General features: G+C 44.0%; 1 protein-coding gene across 1 annotated transcript in view; it reads right to left on the reverse strand.

Annotated features, from left to right (window-relative positions):
- Positions 1–220: 220 nt before the first annotated feature.
- The window catches only part of LOC115101747 (V-type proton ATPase subunit S1-like protein), a 28,637-nt gene continuing 8,601 nt past the window's right edge, over positions 221–20,256 (reverse strand). The window contains exons 2-6 of the mRNA XM_029621212.2: positions 10,451–10,506; positions 10,163–10,239; positions 2,174–2,424; positions 855–1,149; positions 221–749 (exon numbers count right to left, since the gene is read on the reverse strand). Of these exons, the coding sequence (XP_029477072.1) occupies positions 483–749; positions 855–1,149; positions 2,174–2,424; positions 10,163–10,239; positions 10,451–10,506 (946 nt within the window). The 3' untranslated portion in view covers positions 221–482. The remainder of the gene's footprint in view (positions 750–854; positions 1,150–2,173; positions 2,425–10,162; positions 10,240–10,450; positions 10,507–20,256) is intronic.

Consider the following 20,256-nt stretch of genomic DNA (forward strand, 5'->3'; position numbering starts at 1 on the left):
ACTCTTGCATTTGGCAGCATCCCCCTCTTTAACTTCTCACTCTTGCATTTGGCAGCATCCCCCTCTTCATCTTCTCACTCTTGCATTTGGCAGCATCCCCCTCTTTAACTTCTCACTCTTGCATTTGGCAGCATCCCCCTCTTCATCTTCTCACTCTTGCATTTGGCAGCATCCCCCTCTTCATCTTCTCACTCTTGCATTTGGCAGCATCCCCCTCTTCATCTTCTCACTCTTGCATTTGGCAGCATCCGCCCTCTTCATCTTCTCACTCTTGCATTTGGCAGCATCCCCCCTCTTCATCTTCTCACTCTTGCATTTGGCAGCATCACCCCTCTTTAACTTCTCACTCTTGCATTTGGCAGCATCCCCCCTCTTTAACTTCTCACTCTTGCATTTGGCAGCATCCCCCCTCTTTAACTTCTCACTCTTGCATTTGGCAGCATCCCCCCTCTTCATCTTCTCACTCTTTCTTCCTCCATCTCTCACAGGCAGTTCTTGTCAGGTAACTCGCACTGCTGTGAGGCTCTGCATTCTAGAGCTTTGCTCAGCCTGCGTGGGAAGTACACCATAGCTTTCTGTTCCTCGTAGCGGTCAATGTGTTTGAGGTGGACCACCATGTGCAGAGCGTAGGCCAGGACCAACAGCAGGATCAGAGAGGTCACCAGGCCCATCAGGATGGCTGGGGTCAGGAAGTTGGCACAGTCGCTGGCAGACGCAAACTTATCAGACATGACGTTGAACGCCTGGATCTGCGGAGAGGAGAGGAAAGAGGGAATATTGCAAGCTGAAGGAAAACAATTAGATAGCTAAATAAATCCATCAATCAGTCAATAGAAATGGCCCATGCCCCATACCTGGAAGTCAGTAAACGTGATGTGCCAGTTAGCTGAGGTGTCGGTGTGTGAGCTGGGCACCAGAAGGGTGTCATATTTGTGCTGACTGCTGACATGCTGGCAGTGGTAGGAGGAGGTGGCGGGGGAGTACACCTCACTGGCGTTGAACGTAGCTTCATGGGTCCAATTGTAGTGGATGTGGACGCTGTCTAAGGTGAACCAGTTCTGCCCTGCTGACTCGTAGAAAATGTTGGACATCTGCAGTCTGATAACAAGTCCCCTGAGATCCTCCACATCTCCAAACTTTAGCGAGAGCCTGTGTACAAACACAGAGTATGTTGATTTGTTGATTGATTGCCTTTAGTGGGTAGATCCTTTGTGAGATATGCAGTGCTCATCTCATTGTAACAATATTCTTCTCCATGAATTGAATGTAAAAAAATATATATAATTCAAGTTCTTTGATAACTACATACAACACCCTATGAAAGTGACGCATTCCTACATCATACTTCCGAAACATGTCCCATAGGTCGCGTTCCCCTGCTCAGATGTTCATCAACCAATGGTTGCATGCCATGCCATAGACTGTGCCATCGGGCACCAGATTGCTATAACATATGACGTGGTAAGCTGATACATAAAATACCTAGCCAGGCTTTGTAAGATCTGGCAACACCTGGACAGAGGAATGCGCCCAAAATCACATGACTAGACTTCAAGATTACGTAAAATTCCAGAAAACAAGGTCATTAGAGTTATAAGCTTACATTCGTAATTGTGTATTGATTTAGTATACCCAATGCCTTTTATTAAAATAGTTGATGCTTAAGAACTAAGACACATTGTTGAAAGTTAGAAAAAATCTCCTTTGGACTACAAATCAGTGTGTCTGCTTGAGCTGAGGACTTGCAGGATGGTAAGAACCTGCTGGTTACAAGCCATTTGAAGGAATTATGTTAGATTATGCTCTGGGGTTTTCTACTGAAAGTTGCCAGCCAGTACTTTTTTAAATGGATTAAATAATTAGTTTGTAGACCGGTAAGCTGTGAAAATAGGTGTAGTTCGTGTGTGTAGTTCTATTCAAACAGATGTAACTTTTTGACTCTTTTTGCTCTTCTTGGCCGTCAAATACATTGAAAAAAATGCATATTGTATGTTATTTCACCCAGAAACACGTATATAATTGAATATACAGTATCTTAAATGGCCATATTATCATGACTTTGTCAATGCAAATTTGAGGCTCATTAGCCTAACAAAACAAGGAATACATAAGTCAAATGGACGTGTCAGTTGCACATCGTACACAACTCAAGTACATGATTTACAGTACTTACGTAGCCTTCTCCTTGGTGCAGATGGAACCCTTGGTGTCCACGGGGGCGTTGGGTCCAAAGGTCCTCTCCGTCAGGTCTACGAATGTGTGGTTCTGGTAGCGGATGGCCAGGCGCTTGGCCCTGAAAAGGATGCAGGTCTTGCCATTGTAGGCCACGCTCAGGGGAGAGTAGGGCCCGTAGATGGGGGACTGGAGCAGCTTTCTCTTGCCCTTGCCATGGCCATGCTGGCTGAGGAGGTGCCAGCCATGCAGCTGCAGAGAGGAAGGATGGAAGGGATATTGATCAATTATATAATTGATTGGCAATGTCACACACTGGCTGTGCCTACAGAAGAAGCCTAATTCTGATGTTTTTTTCACTGATTGGTCTTTAATTGGGCAAAATATCAGAATTGGGCTGTCTGTGTATCCTGTTATCCAGGTAGTAATTGTTAAAAGAATATAACCTATTTTGGTCGATTTAATAGCCGATACTGAACAAAAATATAAACGCAACATGCAACAATTTCAATGATTTTATTGAGTTACAGTTCATCAGTCAATTGGAATAAATTCATTAGGCCCTAATCGATGGATTTCATATGACTGGGCAGCTATGAGTGGGCCTGGGAGGGCATAGGCCCACACACTGGTGAGCCAGGCCCAGCCAATCAGAATAAGTTTTTCGACCCACAAAAGGGCTTTATTACAGACAGTTTCATCAGCTGTCCAGGTGGCTGGTCTCACACGATACCCCAGGTGGAGAAGCCGGATGTGGAGGTCCTGCGCTGGCGTGGTTACAAGTGGTCTGCGGGTGTGAAGCCGGTTGGACGAAATGCCAAATTCTCTAAAATGACGATGGAGGCAACTTATGGTTGAGTCTATTAACATTAAATTCCATGGCAACAGCTCTGGTGAACATTCCTGCAGTGAGCTCGCCAATTGCATGCTCCCTCAAAACTTGCAACATCTGTGGCATTGTGTTGTGTGACAAAACTGCCCATTTTAGATTGGCCTTCATTTTTACAAGATGCACCTGTGCATTGATCACACTGTTCAATCAACTTCTTGATATGTCACACCTGTCAGGTGGATGGATTATCTTGGCAAAGGAGAAAAGCTAACAGGGATGTAAACAAATTTGCACATCAAATTTGAGAGAAAAAAGCTTTTTGTGCTTATGGAACATTTCTGGGATCTTTTATTTCAGTACAAAAGCTGTACTTTTTGCAGGTGCTGGAGTTGTTGGTGAACTCATGGAAAATCAAAAGGAAAATGCCGCACACTGCTGCTCCAGGTAATTGTATTAGAACAATGCTTCCACCCTTGAACTTCATCAGCAATCCATATCCTAGCTAGTGGTGGAAGGTCCTATATATATGGGCAGTACTCAGTGACATCACTTCCTGAAACAGGAGGTAAAAATATACAACATAGGTTCACAATATCAACATTCATTGTATCTAAATATATGACCATACACAAGGAATGTGATCAACATTTACAGTAATACATATACACAATATCCAATTAGGATTAAAAAAACACAATCATTTGGACATTTTGGAACTATAAAAACGGTTTCAAGTCAAACTCCTCGTTAAGACCAAGAGGATGTTGAGCTTGTGGATCCAGAAAGATCCCCTTTGAAGAACATCCCTCTCAATGTCCCCTCCCCTGCGTGTTTCTATTCCAGTGTGCATCTCAGAGAACTAGTCGGATGTCCAGCTTGAAGAAATAAACAGCAACCGTTTTCTTTTGTTACACCTGTACGAATATTGCTGCGGTGCTCACTGATCCGGGTCTTAAGGCTTTTACAGGTTTGTAATTTGCCTTTATTTTGTTATTACGAAACCTAGTGGCCACTTCTGGGTTTGCTATTCGATGTGTATTTAAAGGGTTAAAGCCAATATGGCGTGAGTTGAAATCCAATTAGGACCTAGTTCAAGACAACTCGGAAATGTTCGACCTCCGACTTCAATGCGTTTAACTGTTTCACCCATCCAAATATCTCTAACGGTCGCACCAGCATGCGTTTATTTATGTGATGTACAAATTCACTCACTGTTCCAAAATGGGATTGTTATGCAATTGAAAAATTAACCTGCGCTGTCCTCAAACCAAGGCTGCCTGCTATTTAAACCTCGGCCATGCTTCAACTTGTCAATTTCAAATCATTTCACTCAAGGATTTTCAGAGACTTGTCCCAAAGCCACTCTTGCATTTTCTTGACTGTGTGTTTAGCGTCGTTGTCCTGTTGGAAGGTGAACCGTCACCCTAGTCTGCCAGGTCGCAGTTGTAAATGAGAACTTGTTCTCAACTGGCTTACCTGGTTAAATAAAGGTGTGATAAAAAAATAAAAAGTTTGATGTCCGGAGTGCTCTGGAGCAGGTTTTCATCAAGGATCTCTCTGTATATTTGCTCCATTCATTTTTCCCTCGATCCTGACGAGTCGCCCAGTCCCTGGCGCTGAAATAAATTGCCACAGCATGATGCTGCCACGACCATGCTTCACTGTAGAGATGGTGCCTGGTTTCCTACAGACGTGATGCTTGGCATTCAGGCAAAATAATTCAATATTGGTTAACATCAGACAAGAGAATCTTGTTTCTCATGGTCTGAGAGTCCTTTATGTGCCTTTTGGCCAACTCCAAGCTGGCTGTCTTTGCCTTTTACTGAGGAGACGCTTCCATCTTGCTACTCTACCATAAAGGCCTGATTTGTTGAGTGCTGCAGAGATGGTTGTCCTTCTGGAAGGTTCTCCCATATGAACAGAGGAACTCCGATGTCAGGTTCTTGTGCCCTGACCGTAGAGATCTTTTTATTCTCCATGTCTGTTTGAACGTGCCGTCCTTGGCCAGCTCTCCCGCTATCTCTCTCAGAATGACCTTCTTGATCCAAATCAGTCAGGTTTCAAGACTAGTCATTCAACTGAGACTGCTCTTCTCTGTATCACGGAGGCCCTCCGCACTGCTAAAGCTAACTCTCTCTCCTCTGCTCTCATCCTTCTAGACCTATCGGCTGCCTTCGATACTGTGAACCATCAGATCCTCCTCTCCACCCTCTCCGAGTTGGGCATCTCCGGCGCGGCCCACGCTTGGATTGCGTCCTACCTGACAGGTCGCTCCTACCAGGTGGCGTGGCGAGAATCTGTCTCCTCACCACGCGCTCTCACCACTGGCGTCCCCCAGGGCTCTGTTCTAGGCCCTCTCCTATTCTCGCTATACACCAAGTCACTTGGCTCTGTCATAACCTCACATGGTCTCTCCTATCATTGCTATGCAGACGACACACAATTAATCTTCTCCTTTCCCCTTCTGATGACCAGGTGGCGAATCGCATCTCTGCATGTCTGGCAGACATATCAGTGTGGATGACGGATCACCACCTCAAGCTGAACCTCGGCAAGACGGAGCTGCTCTTCCTCCCGGGAAGGACTGCCCGTTCCATGATCTCGCCATCACGGTTGACAACTCCATTGTGTCCTCCTCCCAGAGCGCTAAGAACCTTGGCGTGATCCTGGACAACACCCTGTCGTTCTCAACTAACATCAAGGCGGTGGCCCGTTCTTGTAGGTTCATGCTCTACAACATCCGCAGAGTACGACCCTGCCTCACACAGGAAGCAGCGCAGGTCCTAATCCAGGCACTTGTCATCTCCGTCTGGATTACTGCAACTCGCTGTTGGCTGGGCTCCCTGCCTGTGCCATTAAACCCCTACAACTCATCCAGAACGCCGCAGCCCGTCTGGTGTTCAACCTTCCCAAGTTCTCTCACGTCACCCCGCTCCTCCGCTCTCTCCACTGGCTTCCAGTTGAAGCTCGCATCCGCTACAAGACCATGGTGCTTGCCTACGGAGCTGTGAGGGGAACGGCACCTCAGTACCTCCAGGCTCTGATCAGGCCCTACACCCAAACAAGGGCACTGCGTTCATCCACCTCTGGCCTGCTCGCCTCCCTACCACTGAGGAAGTACAGTTCCCGCGCAGCCCAGTCAAAACTGTTCGCTGCTCTGGCCCCCCAATGGTGGAACAAACTCCCTCACGACGCCAGGACAGCGGGGTCAATCACCACCTTCCGGAGACACCTGAAACCTCACCTCTTTCAGGAATACCTAGGATAGGATAAAGTAATCCTTCTCACCCCCCTTAAAAGATTTAGATGCACTATTGTAAAGTGGCTGTTCCACTGGATGTCTTAAGGTGAACGCACCAATTTGTAAGTCGCTCTGGATAAGAGCGTCTGCTAAATGACTTAAATGTAAATGTAAATGTCAGGGTGTGACTCGGGTGGGAAACTCTATGTTCTTTATTTCTATGTTTTGGCCGGGTATGGTTCTCAATCACGGACAGCTGTCTATCGTTGTCTCTGATTGGGAATCATACTTAGGTAGCCTGTTTTGCCACCTTTATTTTGTGGGATGTTGTTTTTGTACAGCTCTGTGTAGCCTACCGAACGTTACGGTCGGTTTCCTTTTGTTGTCTTTAGGTGTTCATTTTTAATAAAGATCAAATGTATGCCTAGCACGCTGCACCTTGGTCCGATCATTTTGATGAGCGTAACAGAACATCCCACCAAAGAAGGACCAAGCAGCGTGGACAGGACGAGTGGACGTGGGAGGAGATCCTAGACGGTAAAGGACCCTGGACGCAGGCTGGAGAATATTGCCGTCCAAAGAAGGAGATAGAGGCAGCGAAGGAGGAGCGGCGACGATATGAGGAGGCAAGTCATCGACAGAAGCCCGAGAAGCCACTCCAATTTCTTTTTTTTTTTTTTGGGGGGGCTTGGTTTCTGCTCTGACATGCACTGTCAACTGTGGGACCTTATATAGACAGGTGTGTGTGTGTGCCTTTCCAAATCATATCCAATCAATTTAATTTACCACAGATGGACTCCAAGTTGTAGAAACATCTCAAGGATGATCAATGGAAACAGGATCCACCTGAGCTCAATTTCGAGTCTCATAGCAAAGGGTCTGAATACTTATGTAAATAAGGTATTTCTGTTTTACAAACCTGAATCCCAATCCTATGGCCTTGAGCCAGGCGGGCAAACACAAATTGGCAGGTTACTCTCTGATAACAGCAGGTGAGTGCAACACAGAAATGGGGTATTAAGGTATTTCTGTTCTACAAACCTGTTTTCGCTTAGTCATTACATTATGGGGCATTGTGTGTAGATTTCTGAGTTAATTTTTTTGTTGTTGTATAAGGCTGTAATGTAACAAAATGTGGAAAATTGGAAGGGGTCTGTGTACTTTCTGAATGCACTGTAGAAGTAGTCAATTTCACTGTTGCTTCCAATTTCCATTTGAGGCTTTACTAAGTTGGACAAAGAGAGCCCAAACATTTCCCCAGATCAAGTATGCAGACATTTGTGCATCTCCAGTCAGAACAGAACCTGCACTAACTTTTCCCCCTGGCACATTTTCCCCCTGGCACATTTTCCCCCCTGGCACATTTCCCTTTTCCCCCCTGGCACATTTTCCCCCTGGCACATTTTCCAGCTGGCACCCGCATGCCTTCATGGTTGTTTTCCTTAGTAACAAAAGCTTTCGACATGTGTGTGTTCCTATCAAAGTAAGTGCCGTATTACATTATCATTATAGTTTCTGTATATCGTGTTGTTTCTACTGTAGCCCAGCGTATTCAGTATATGTACGGAGCATAATATATTTACTGTTTTATTCACGTTTTCAAGTGACAAATCATGCATTCTGATTGTTTCATAGATTGTAATGGACACATATTGTGTGTAAATATATTAGCCTCCGCCGTATACACAAATGTCCCAAAGCTGAGGAAGTTAAAATGATCTAAAGTTTAGTCACTAATTAGACTAACCACTTCGGGCAAGCCAGCAAGGCTGCAAACCTCAGCGCAAAATGCGATCCCGACACTGATATGTTTGGTGTTTGCGCATTTTGATATAAAATAATAGAGAGAGGTGCATTAATATATGCCACATGTATTATTTTATGTTTGATTTCAAGACTTGATGCATGTAACAGATGAAATACTGATGAATTTGATGAATTCATTATCCACAAGAAAGCTAAGGTAACTGAGCTAAACGACTACCGCCCCGTAGCACTCACTTCCGTCATCATGAAGTGCTTTGAGAGACTAGTCAAGGACCATATCACTTCCACCCTACCTGACACCCTAGACCCACTCCAATTTGCTTACCGCCCAAATAGGTCCACAGACGATGCAATCTCAACCACACTGCACACTGCCCTAACCCATCTGGACAAGAGGAATACCTATGTGAGAATGCTGTTCATCGACTACAGCTCGGCATTCAACACCACCAACAGACACCTGGGTCTCGACCCCGCCCTGTGCAACTGGGTACTGGACTTCCTGACGGGCCGCCCCCAGGTGGTGAGGGTAGGCAACAACATCTCCACCCCGCTGATCCTCAACACTGGGGCCCCAAAAGGGTGCGTTCTGAGCCCTCTCCTGTACTCCCTGTTCACCCATGACTGCGTGGCCACGCACGCCTCCAACTCAATCATCAAGTTTGCGGACGACACAACAGTGGTAGGCTTGATTACCAACAACGACGAGACGGCCTACAGGGAGGAGGTGAGGGCCCTCGGAGTGTGGTGTCAGGAAAATAACCTCACACTCAACGTCAACAAAACTAAGGAGATGATTGTGGACTTCAGGAAACAGCAGAGGGAGCACCCCCCTATCCACATCGATGGAACAGTAGTGGAGAGGGTAGTAAGTTTTAAGTTCCTCGGCGTACACATCACAGACAAACTGAATTGGTCCACTCACACAGACAGCATCGTGAAGAAGGCGCAGCAGCGCCTCTTCAACCTCAGGAGGCTGAAGAAATTCGGCTTGTCACCAAAAGCACTCACAAACTTCTACAGATGCACAATCGAGAGCATCCTGGCGGGCTGTATCACTGCATGGTACGGCAACTGCTCCGCCCACAACCGTAAGGCTCTCCAGGTAGTGAGGTCTGTACAACGCATCACCGGGGGCAAACTACCTGCCCTCCAGGACACCTACACCACCCGATGTTACAGGAAGGCCATAAAGATCATCAAGGACAACAACCACCCGAGCCACTGCCTGTTCACCCCGCTATCATCCAGAAGGCGAGGTCAGTACAGGTGCATCAAAGCTGGGACCGAGAGACTGAAAAACAGCTTCTATCTCAAGGCCATCAGACTGTTAAACAGCCACCACTAACATTGAGTGGCTGCTGCCAACACACTGACTCAACTCCAACCACTTTAATAATGGGAATTGATGGGAAATGATGTAAAATATATACCTAGCCACTTTAAACAATGCTACCTAATATAATGTTACATACCCTACATTATTCATCTCATATGCATACGTATATACTGTACTCTATATCATCGACTGCATCCTTATGTAATACATGTATCACTAGCCACTTTAACTATGCCACTTTGTTTACATACTCATCTCATATGTATATACTGTACTCGATACCATCTACAGTATCTTGCCTATGCTGCTCTGTACCATCACTCATTCATATATCTTTATGTACATATTCTTTATCCCCTTACACTGTGCATAAGACAGTAGTTTTGGAATTGTTAGTTAGATTACTTGTTGGTTATTACTGCATTGTCGGAACTAGAAGCACAAGCATTTCGCTACACTCGCATTAACATCTGCTAACCATGTGTATGTGACAAATGAAATTGGATTTGATTTGGTTGTATTGTTTTACATTTTCAAATAAATCTACCTCTCATTCAAGTCACGAGTGCGTCTGGAAGTTGATGGGTTTATTGATCCCCTCGCCACTCTCTGGAAGCCACCCCCTGAGTTTTGTCAGCAACACGTGAAAACGGAGGGCCCTGCGAGCGAGAGGCTGGTTTGGAGTATCTGAACAGTTTCCTCTTGGGGGCGATATGATACTAAGATGCACAAGATCCGAGAGAGAGAGAGAGAGAGAGAGAGAGCTATATTGAAAGTGAGCAAAAAGAAGGAGAGGGAGAGCGGGATCTACCTTCAGTAATCTTCTGAGTGGGGTTTCTTTAGTGGGCACATAACCCTGAGTCTCCAAGCTCATTCCATCAAGACCACCTGACAAACACAAATAAAGCAGGCAGATACTATTTAGCTCAAATATATTTGCTTAGAAATATACTCCCTAAATTGACATTTGACATTGATTCTTCAAGCTTTATGTGTGGGCAGTAGTTTGTAAAACGATACTGCATACACATGGCTAAAAAAGGGTTGATTGCATCAGGCCCATAGTCATGTTAAATGTGAGACAATGTGTGTTACCTACCCGCTCTGATTCTCCCAGCTGGGTATGGAACCTCGGTAACATAGTCCTCTTCTGTGCTGTAGAGAGAAGAGGAAAAGGTTCAAAGATGCAGCTACATGTCAGTGCACATTTCCTCAGAGTTGCCAGCTTCCAAAACAGCACACGTCTGTCTGTATAGGCAAGCTATACTAACAGTGGCCAACGTGTTCTTCGTCCACGTCCGATCCTTTCAACCTTCTGATCATAACCAGATCATCATGTATGGTGAGCTTTCTGCGCCAAAAGGCTGTCATATGCAGGTGGCGGCTACACATTGGCAATGGATGGGGTCGGTGGTAAATCTCCCCAATGCAAAACAAAGCTTACTTTATTTCTTATCAAGCAGTGGCCTATAGTTGTGGCTGGTCATCTTATATCGTCCTGTGTAGGCTGACCAGGCTGACCATGCAGGTTGTCTGTGGCATTAGTAGCTTAGATCCCTTGTGGTTCATCTCAACCAGATCCCTTTAACCATCTAAATCACCATCATGGCCTTACTGCGACTATGACTAACCCCACTACTGTAGGGGTGGAAATGTATAAAATATTACCCACACACTCACAAGCACCTGGTCACTCTAAGTCTGATAAGCCACGAGAGTTATGCTACAGGAGTGGCGTGTGTGTGTGTGTGTGTATGGGAATTGGGTTCCATTATGAGTCTGAACACCTTCACTCTGAGAACTGATCGGGCTGGTGAACCACACTAAGGCACCAAATTCCATTAAATATAGGCCAAGATATAGAACAACCTCTATACAGATTCCCTGTTATGGGTTTCCCCTTATTTTAAGCACATGCCATGTGTGGTTTTGCGTCATATTGAAAGAATGTCATATTGAATGTCTGTGAGAGGAATAGCTCACGGGGTGCATTGCCTTTAACCCAGTTGACCACTCAGCGTAAAGTCAACATTGTGAGTGAACTTGCTTGGTTTGCTTTTATCTGTGGTTTGAATTAGGCCTACTTTATATTGTGGAGCAGTGCCTGGCATGTGTGTTGATTTATATAGGCCAACACTGATAGAATTTACCGTCTTAAAACCTACCTAACAGGTATCAGACAGACATGCTGTTTGATAATGCCCCGATCAGCTAGCTTTGATAAAATGGGGTCGATATCCATCTGGGGCATTTAATACCCCAGTCTGGGGCATTTTTGTGTTGTACTCACCTGCTGTTATCAGAGAGTAACCTGCCAATTTGTCCACCTGGCTCAAGGCCATAGGATTGGGATCCAGAAAGGGACTGCCAGAGAGGCACACATGGTTCAGTGGTCACCAGCCCTAGTCCTAGTGAGCTGGAACAGTAACTGTTGTTCAGGGGTAGTTGAAGGGTCTGGGGCGGTTATCTCTGGTGCTGCTACCCAGGTTAAGGTAGCCTTGGCCTGGCATAGATAATTCCTGGGCTGTTGTTAAATTCAAGGACAATTAACAGTCATTAAAAAAAGCTGTGTAAGCCCAGCCGTTTGTTCCTGTGCCAGTTCAGCGAGGTCAGCAACACAGGGATGGTGAGCCGGTCACATGGGGTCAGGGTGCTGAACAGTCCCTTTATATAATCAAAGCCATCCCTGGCTCACCTCACAGACAGACACAGGGACACATACTGTACGTATGTACACACTCATGTTCACACACTCACAAAGACAAATGGACAGACACACACATATACTCTTTTCTCTGTATATATCAATGATGTCACTCTTGCTGCTGGTGATTCTCTGATCTAGTTTCGTTGGTGGAGTTTAAACACTTGGTCGATGTCTATGTCATAGAAGAGTGTAATTGTTTTTAGGCCAGCTGTTTTTAGTCAAGATGTTTGTGTTTTTAACGTAATATGTAATTGTTGTACTGTATGTGTATTTATAGTTTTGTTTAATGTTGTGTTAGAGTGTGTAAGTTGTTTTGTCTGAAACGTTGTTCCCCCTGCTGCTATTGGAGCAGGTCTCTCTTGGAAAAGAGATGTTATCTCAATGAGAAAAACCTGTATAAATAAAAGTCAAATAAAATAAAACATCTCTGAATGTATCAATGACATCACTCTTGCTGCTGGTGATTCTCTGATCCACCTCTACGCAGACGACACCATTCTGTATACATCTGGCCCTTCTTTGGACACTGTGCTAACAAACTTCCAAACGAGCTTCAACGCCATACAACACTCCTTCCGTGGCCTCCAACTGCTTTTAAATGCTAACTAAATGCATGCTCTTCAAGTGATTAAAACTAAATGTATGCTCTTCAACATATTGCTGTCAGCACCCTCCCGCCCGACTAGCATCACTACTCTGGACGGTTCTGACCTAGAATGTGTGGACAACTACAAATACCTAGGTGTCTGGTTAGACTATAAACTCTCCTTCCAGACTCATATTAAGCATCTCCAATCCAAAATTAAATCTAGAATCGACTTCATATTGCGCAACAAAGCCTACTTCAAAGCCTCCTCCAAACACACCCTTGTAAAACTGACTACCCTACCGATCCTTGTCTTTGGCGATGTCATTTACAAAATATCCCCCAACACTCTACTCAGCAAACTGGAAGTCGTCTATCACAGTGCCATCTGTTTTATCACCAAAGCCCCATATACTATCCACCACTGCGACCTGTATGCTCTCGTTGGCTGGCCCTCACAACATATCCGTCGCCAAACCCACTGGCTCCAGGTCATCTATAAGTCTTTGCTTGGTAAAACCCAGCGTTATCTCAGCTCACTGGTCACCATAGCAACACCCACCCATATATCACGCTCCAGCAGGTATATTGCACTGGTCATCCCCAAAGCCAACACTTACTTTGGCCGTCTTTACTTTGGCCACCTGGAACGAATTGCAGAAATCTCTTATCTCCCTCTCTAATTTTAAGCATCTGTAAATAGCACACCCAGCTACCTCATCCCCATATCCCCTCATCCCCATCCTCCTATTCCCCAGGCGCTCTCTTTTGATGACTTCTGTAACCGTAATAGCCTTGGTTTCATGCATGTTAACATTAGAAGCCTCCTCCCTAAGTTTGTTTTATTCACTGCTTTTGCATACTCTGTTCTAGCTGTGTCTGAATCCTGACCACCAAAAATTCTGAAAATTTCATCCCAAACTACAACATTTTCAGACAAGATAGAACTGCCAAAGGGGGTGGTGTTGCAATCTACTGCAAAGATAGCCTGCAGAGTTCTGTCCTACTATCCAGGTCTGTACCCAAACAATTTGAACTTCTACTTTTAAAAATCCACCTCTCTAAAAACAAGTCTCTCACCGTTGCCGCCTGCTATAGACCACCCTCTGCCCCCAGCTGTGCTCTGGACACCATATGTGAACTGATTGCCCCCCATCTATCTTCAGAGCTCATGCTGCTAGGCGACCTAAACTGGAACATGCTTTTAACACCCCAGCCATCCTACAATCTAAGCTTGATGCCCTCAATCTCACACAAATGATCAATGAACCTACCAGGTACCTCCCCAAAGCCTTAAACACGGGCACCCTCATAGATATCATCCTAACCAACTTGCCCTCTAAATACACCTCTGCTGTCTTCAACCAAGATCTCAGCGATCACTGCCTCATTGCCTGCATCCGTAATGGGTCAGTGGTCAAACGACCTCCACTCATCACTGTCAAACGCTCCCTGAAACACTTCAGCGAGCAGGCCTTTCAAATCGACCTGGTCGGGGTATCCTGGAAGGATATTGATCTCATCCCGTCAGTAGAGGATGCCTGGTTATTTTTTTTTAAATGCCTTCCTAACCATCTTAAATAAACATGCCCCATTCAATAAATTTAGAACCAGGAACAGATATAGCCCTTGGTTCTCCCCAGACCTGACTGCCCTTAACCAACACAAAAACATCCTATGGCGTTATGCACATGTTCAGGGAAGCTAGAAACCATTATACACAGGCAGTTAGAAAAGCCTAGGCTAGCTTTTTCAAGCAGAAATTTGCTTCCTGCAACACTAACTCAAAAAAGTTCTGGGACACTGTAAAGTCCATGGAGAATAAGAACACCTCCTCCCAGCTGCCCACTGCACTGAAGATAGGAAACACTGTCACCACTGATAAATCCACTATAATGGAGAATTTCAATAAGCATTTTTCTACGGCTGGCCATGCTTTCCACCTGGCTACTCCTACCCCGGTCAACAGCACTGCAACTCACCCAAGCCTTCCCCATTTCTCCTTCTCCCAAATCAAGTCAGCTGATGTTCTGAAAGAGCTGCAAAATCTGGACCCCTTACAAATCAGCCGGGCTAGACAATCTGGACCCCTTCTTTCTAAAATTATCTGCCGAAATTGTTGCCACCCCTATTACTAGCCTGTTCAACCTCTCTTTCGTGTCGTCTGATATTCCCAAAGATTGGAAAGCAGCTGCGGTCATCCCCCTCTTCAAAGGGGGGGACACTCTTGACCCAAACTGCTACAGACCTATATCTATCCTACCCTGCCTTTCTAAGGTCTTCGAAAGCCAAGTCAACAAACAGATTACAGACCATTTCGAATATCACCATACCTTCTCTGCTATGCAATCTGCTATGCAATCTGGTTTCAGAGCTGGTCATGGGTGCACCTCAGCCACGCTCAAGGTCCTAAACAATATCTTAACCGCCATCGATAAGAAACATTACTGTGCAGCCGTATTCATTGATCTGGCCAAGGCTTTCGACTCTGTCAATCACCACATCCTCATCGGCAGACTCGACAGCCTTGGTTTCTCAAATGATTGCCTCGCCTGGTTCACCAACTACTTCTCTGATAAAGTTCAGTGTGTCAAATCAGAGGGTCTGCTGTCTGTCCTCTGGCAGTCTCTATGGGGGTGCCACAGGGTTAAATTCTTGGACCGACTCTCTTCTCTGTATACATCAATGATGTCGCTCTTGCTGCTGGTGAGTCTCGGATCCACCTCTAAGCAGACGACACCATTCTGTATACTTCTGGCCCTTCTTTGGACACTGTGTTAACAACCCTCCAGGCAAGCTTCAATGCCATACAACTCTCCTTCCGTGGCCTCCAATTGCTCTTAAATATAAGTAAAACTAAATGCATGCTCTTCAACCGATCGCTGCCTGCACCTGCCCGCCTGTCCAACAATCACTACTCTGGACGGCTCTGACTTAGAATACGTGGACAACTACAAATACCTAGGTGTCTGGTTAGACTGTAAACTCTCCTTCCAGAACCGCATCAAACATCTCCTATCCAAAGTTAAATCTAGAATTGGCTTCCTATTTCGCAACAAAGCATCCTTCACTCATGATGCCAAACATACCCTTGTAAAACTGACCATCCTACCAATCCTCGAAAACACTAATCTCCTTCACTAGCTTTAAGCACCAACTGTCAGAGCAGCTCACAGATTACTGCACCTGTACATAGCCCACCTATAATTTAGCCCAAACAACTACCTCTTTTCCTACTGTATTTATTTTATTTATTTATTTATTTTGCCCCTTTGCACCCCATTATTTTTATTTCTACTTGCTATATTGTATTTACTTTGCCACCATGGCCTTTTATTTTTGCCTTTACCTCATCTCACCTCATTTGCTCACATCGTATATAGACTTGTTTATACTGTATTATTGACTGTATGTTTGTTTTACTCCATGTGTAACTCTGTGTCGTTGTATGTGTCGAACTGCTTTGCTTTATATTGGCCAGGTCGCAATTGTAAATGAGAACTTGTTCTCAACTTGCCTACCTGGTTAAATAAAGGTGAAATAAATAAATAAAAAATATTATTATTTACCCTCTTGCTCTTTTGCACCCTAGTATCTCTACTTGCACATCATCATCTGCACATCTATCACTCCAGTATTAATGCTAAATTGTCATTATTTTTCACCTCTAGGGCCTATTTATTGCCTACCTCCCTACTCTTCTACATTTGCACACACTGTACATATATTTCTACATTTTTCTTTTCTTTTGTGTTATTGACTGTACGTTTGTTTATGTGTAACTCTGTGTTGTTGTCCCACACAAAGGGACAGAAACCAAGGGAAACATCAGTCTTTCTATAAATCATGGGGCCAATGTGTGGCATTGGGATCAACATTTCAAAAATGATTTTCTGGCAGTTCCTTGCTAGACGCGGGAGCGGTATAATTTTTTAACATACAGACATACAAATAGGTAATATTATGTATTTTCCATGTCAAGTAATCTATGCTTTAAGTTGATTGGAGAATAATTTTTTTGGTTAGATATAAGAAGAATAAACATGTTTGTTGCACCCTGAATCTCATTGAATGTTTTGGCCGTTTGGAAACCTTGAGTGTGAACTGTATGCGTACGAAACAACCCCGCTTCAGGCTGGGGCAGTGGCTAAGGAAGAGGAAAGGAAGCCACTACAGATGTAGTGTAATGTTTTGTATTTAGTTGTATATGTAATGTAAGCTCTGTTTAAACGTGTTAACCCTCGCAGGGCTGCCGGCCCAGACGGCATCCCTAGCCGCGTCCTCAGAGCATGCGCAGACCAGCTGGCTTGTGTGTTTATGGACATATTCAATCTCTCCCTATCCCAGTCTGCTGTCCCCACTTGCTTGAAGATGGCCACCATTGTTCCTGTACCCAAGAAGGCAAAGGTAACTGAACTAAATGACTATCGCCCCTTTGTACTCACTTCTGTCATTATGAAGTTCTTTGAGAGACTAGTCATGGATCATATCACGTCCACCCTACCTGATACCCTAGACCCACTCCAATTTGCTTACCGCCCCAATAGGTCCACTGACAATCCAATCGCCATCGCACTGCACACCACCCTATCCCATCTGGACAAGAGGAATACATATGTAAGAATGCTGTTCATTGACTACAGGTGCCCCCCCCCGCCATGCGGGGGCAGTTAACGTGGGCTAATGCAAGATAATTTCCCAGGACAAAGACATATCTGACATTGGCAGGAAGCTTAAATTCTTGTTAATCTAACTGCACTGTCCAATTTACAGTAGCTATTACAGTGAAATAATACCATGCTATTGTTTGAGGGAAGTGCACTGTTATGAACTTGAAAAGTCATTAATAAACCAATTAGGCATATTTTGGCAGTCTTGATACAACATTTTGAACAAAAATGCAATGGTTCATTGGATCATTATAAACCTTGCACATACACTGCTGTCATCTAGTGGCCAAAATCTAAATTGCACCTGGGCTGGAATAATACATTATGGCCTTCCATTTCAAAGTTGATCATACAAACAAAATACATTTTTTTTGTATTATCTTTTACCAGATCTAATGTGTTACATTCTCCTACATTCATTTTCACATTTCCACAAACTTCAAACTGTTTCCTTTCAAATGGTATCAAGAATATGCATATCCTTGCTTCAGGTCCTGAGCAACTGGCAGTTAGATTTGGGTATGTCATTTTAGGTGAAAATGGGGCAGATCCTTAATTATTTATTTATATATAGATTTTTTGACATTTATTTAACTAGGCAAGTCAGTTAAGAACAAATTCTTATTTTCAACGACGGCCTAGGAACAGTGGGTTAACTGCCTGTTCAGGGGCAGAACGACAGATTTGTACCTTGTCAGCTCTGGGATTTGAACTTCCAACTTTCTGGTTACTAGTCCAATGCTCTAACCACTAGGCTACCCTGCCGCCCTTAATTAAGAACACCCTCTGTGTTCTGCTGGACAAGTAACTCTTTATCCACAATATAGCAGGGGGTGTAAAGCCATAACACACATGTTCTTCCAGCAGCAGACTGATCGATAATGTCAAAGCTGCACTGAAGTCTAACAAGATAGCCCCCACTATCTTTTTATCATCAATTTCTCTCAGCCAGTCATCAGTCATTTGTATAAGTGCTGTGCTTGTTGAATGTCCTTCCCTATAAGCGAGCTGAAACTCTGTTGTCAATTTGTTTACTGTAAAATAGCATTGTATATGGTCAAACACATTTTTACTTCAGAAGTTAACTAAGGGTTTGTAACAGGCTGATTGGTCGGCTATTTGAGCCAGTAAATGGGGCTTTACTATTCTTCCCTCCAGGCGCGAGGGCACACACTTTCTAGTAGGCTTAAATTGAAGATATTACAAATAGCAGTGGCAATAACGTCCGCTATTATCCTCAGTAATTCAGATTATCCAGATTGTCAGACCCCGGTGGCTTGTCATTGTTAATAGGCAACAACAATGAAAAATCACCTCTTCCACACTCACTTTATGGAATTCAAAAGTACAATGCTTGTCTTTCATAATTTGGTCAGATATACTTGATGGTTTATTTGCTGGCATGTCATGCCTAAATTTGCTAATTTTTTTAAATTCAAGTAGTTATATTATATCAGTGGGTTTTGTGATGAATGAGCCATCAGATTCAATGAATGATGGAGCCGAGTTAGATAAAAGCAATCATTCATCTTTGTTTCATATAGTATAGTTTATTTTTATTTCGTTTAGTCACATGATTTCTCAATTTGCAATACGTTTGCCAATCGGTTGGGCTGCCAGATTTATTTGCCATACCTTTTGCCTCATCCCTCTCAACCATAGCATTTTTCAGTTCCTCATCAATCTAAGGGGATTTAACCATTTTTACAGTCATTGTTTTAAATGGGTGCATGATTATTAGTAACTGGAAAAAGCTATTTCATAAATGTGTCAAGTGCAGCGTCTGGTTGCTCCTCATTACACACCACAGACCATCAGCGTCTGGTTGCTCCTCATTACACACCACAGACCAGCAGCGTCTGGTTGCTCCTCATTACACACCACAGACCAGCTAATATTATTTACATCATCAACATAAGAATCACTGCCAAACTTATTGTATGGCCTCTTATACACAATATTAGGCCCAGCCTTTGGAACTTTGGTTTTCCTAGATATGGCTATTATATTGTCTAGATATCTATATATTGTCTGGATTTCTATATATCTGGATACTGCTATAGAGCAGATTTCTGCAGCATTAGTAAAGATGTGATCAATACATGTTGATGATTTCATTCCTGTGCTGTTTGTAACTATCCTGGTTGGTTGGTTGGTTGACTGCAACCTGGTTACAGTTTGAAGTTACTTCCTGTGCTGTTTGTAACTACCCTGGTTGGTTGGTTGGTTGGTTGGTTGGTTGACTGCAACCTGGTTACAGTTTGAAGTTACTTCTTGAGTGGGCAGCTTGATGAATGCCAGTCAATATTTAAATCACCCAGAAAATATACTTCTCTGTTGATATTACATACATTATCAAGCATTTTCACACATGTTATCCAGATATTTAACATGAGATCCTCTCTAATCTTTACAGGATTGTGGTTCTGAATATAAACAGCAACACCTCACCCGTTGGCATTTCTGTATTTTGGTAGATGTTATAACCATGTATTTCTACCACTGCATCATCAAAGGTATTATCTAAGTGAGTTTCACAGATAGTCAGAATATGAATGTCATCCGTTACAAGCAAGTTATTGACTTTATGAACCTTGTTTCTTAGGCTACATATGTTAATATGGGCTATTTTTTGCACTTTTCTGTGATTCTTGGTTGATTTGAATGATTTACTGGGAAGCTTATCAGAGGTAGACTTGCTCATGTTATTCATATTGGAGCTGATAGTGCAGGGTGAGCTGCATAAAGTGGTCTTGCTACTAGGGCACACCGCCTCAGTGATCCGGTAACAGTGTAACTCTGGTTCAGAGGCACATGTTTACTGCAGACAATAGCTGTAGGATCAACAGAGGCATTCAGGGCAGTTAGATGGACATAAATGAAGTTACTTACATTGTGTCTGCCAACGCCCCTGGGATCATGTACATTTGATGCAGCATTAT

This window comes from Oncorhynchus nerka, linkage group LG20 (assembly GCF_034236695.1).
Source record: "Oncorhynchus nerka isolate Pitt River linkage group LG20, Oner_Uvic_2.0, whole genome shotgun sequence".
Taxonomy (NCBI): domain Eukaryota; kingdom Metazoa; phylum Chordata; class Actinopteri; order Salmoniformes; family Salmonidae; genus Oncorhynchus; species Oncorhynchus nerka.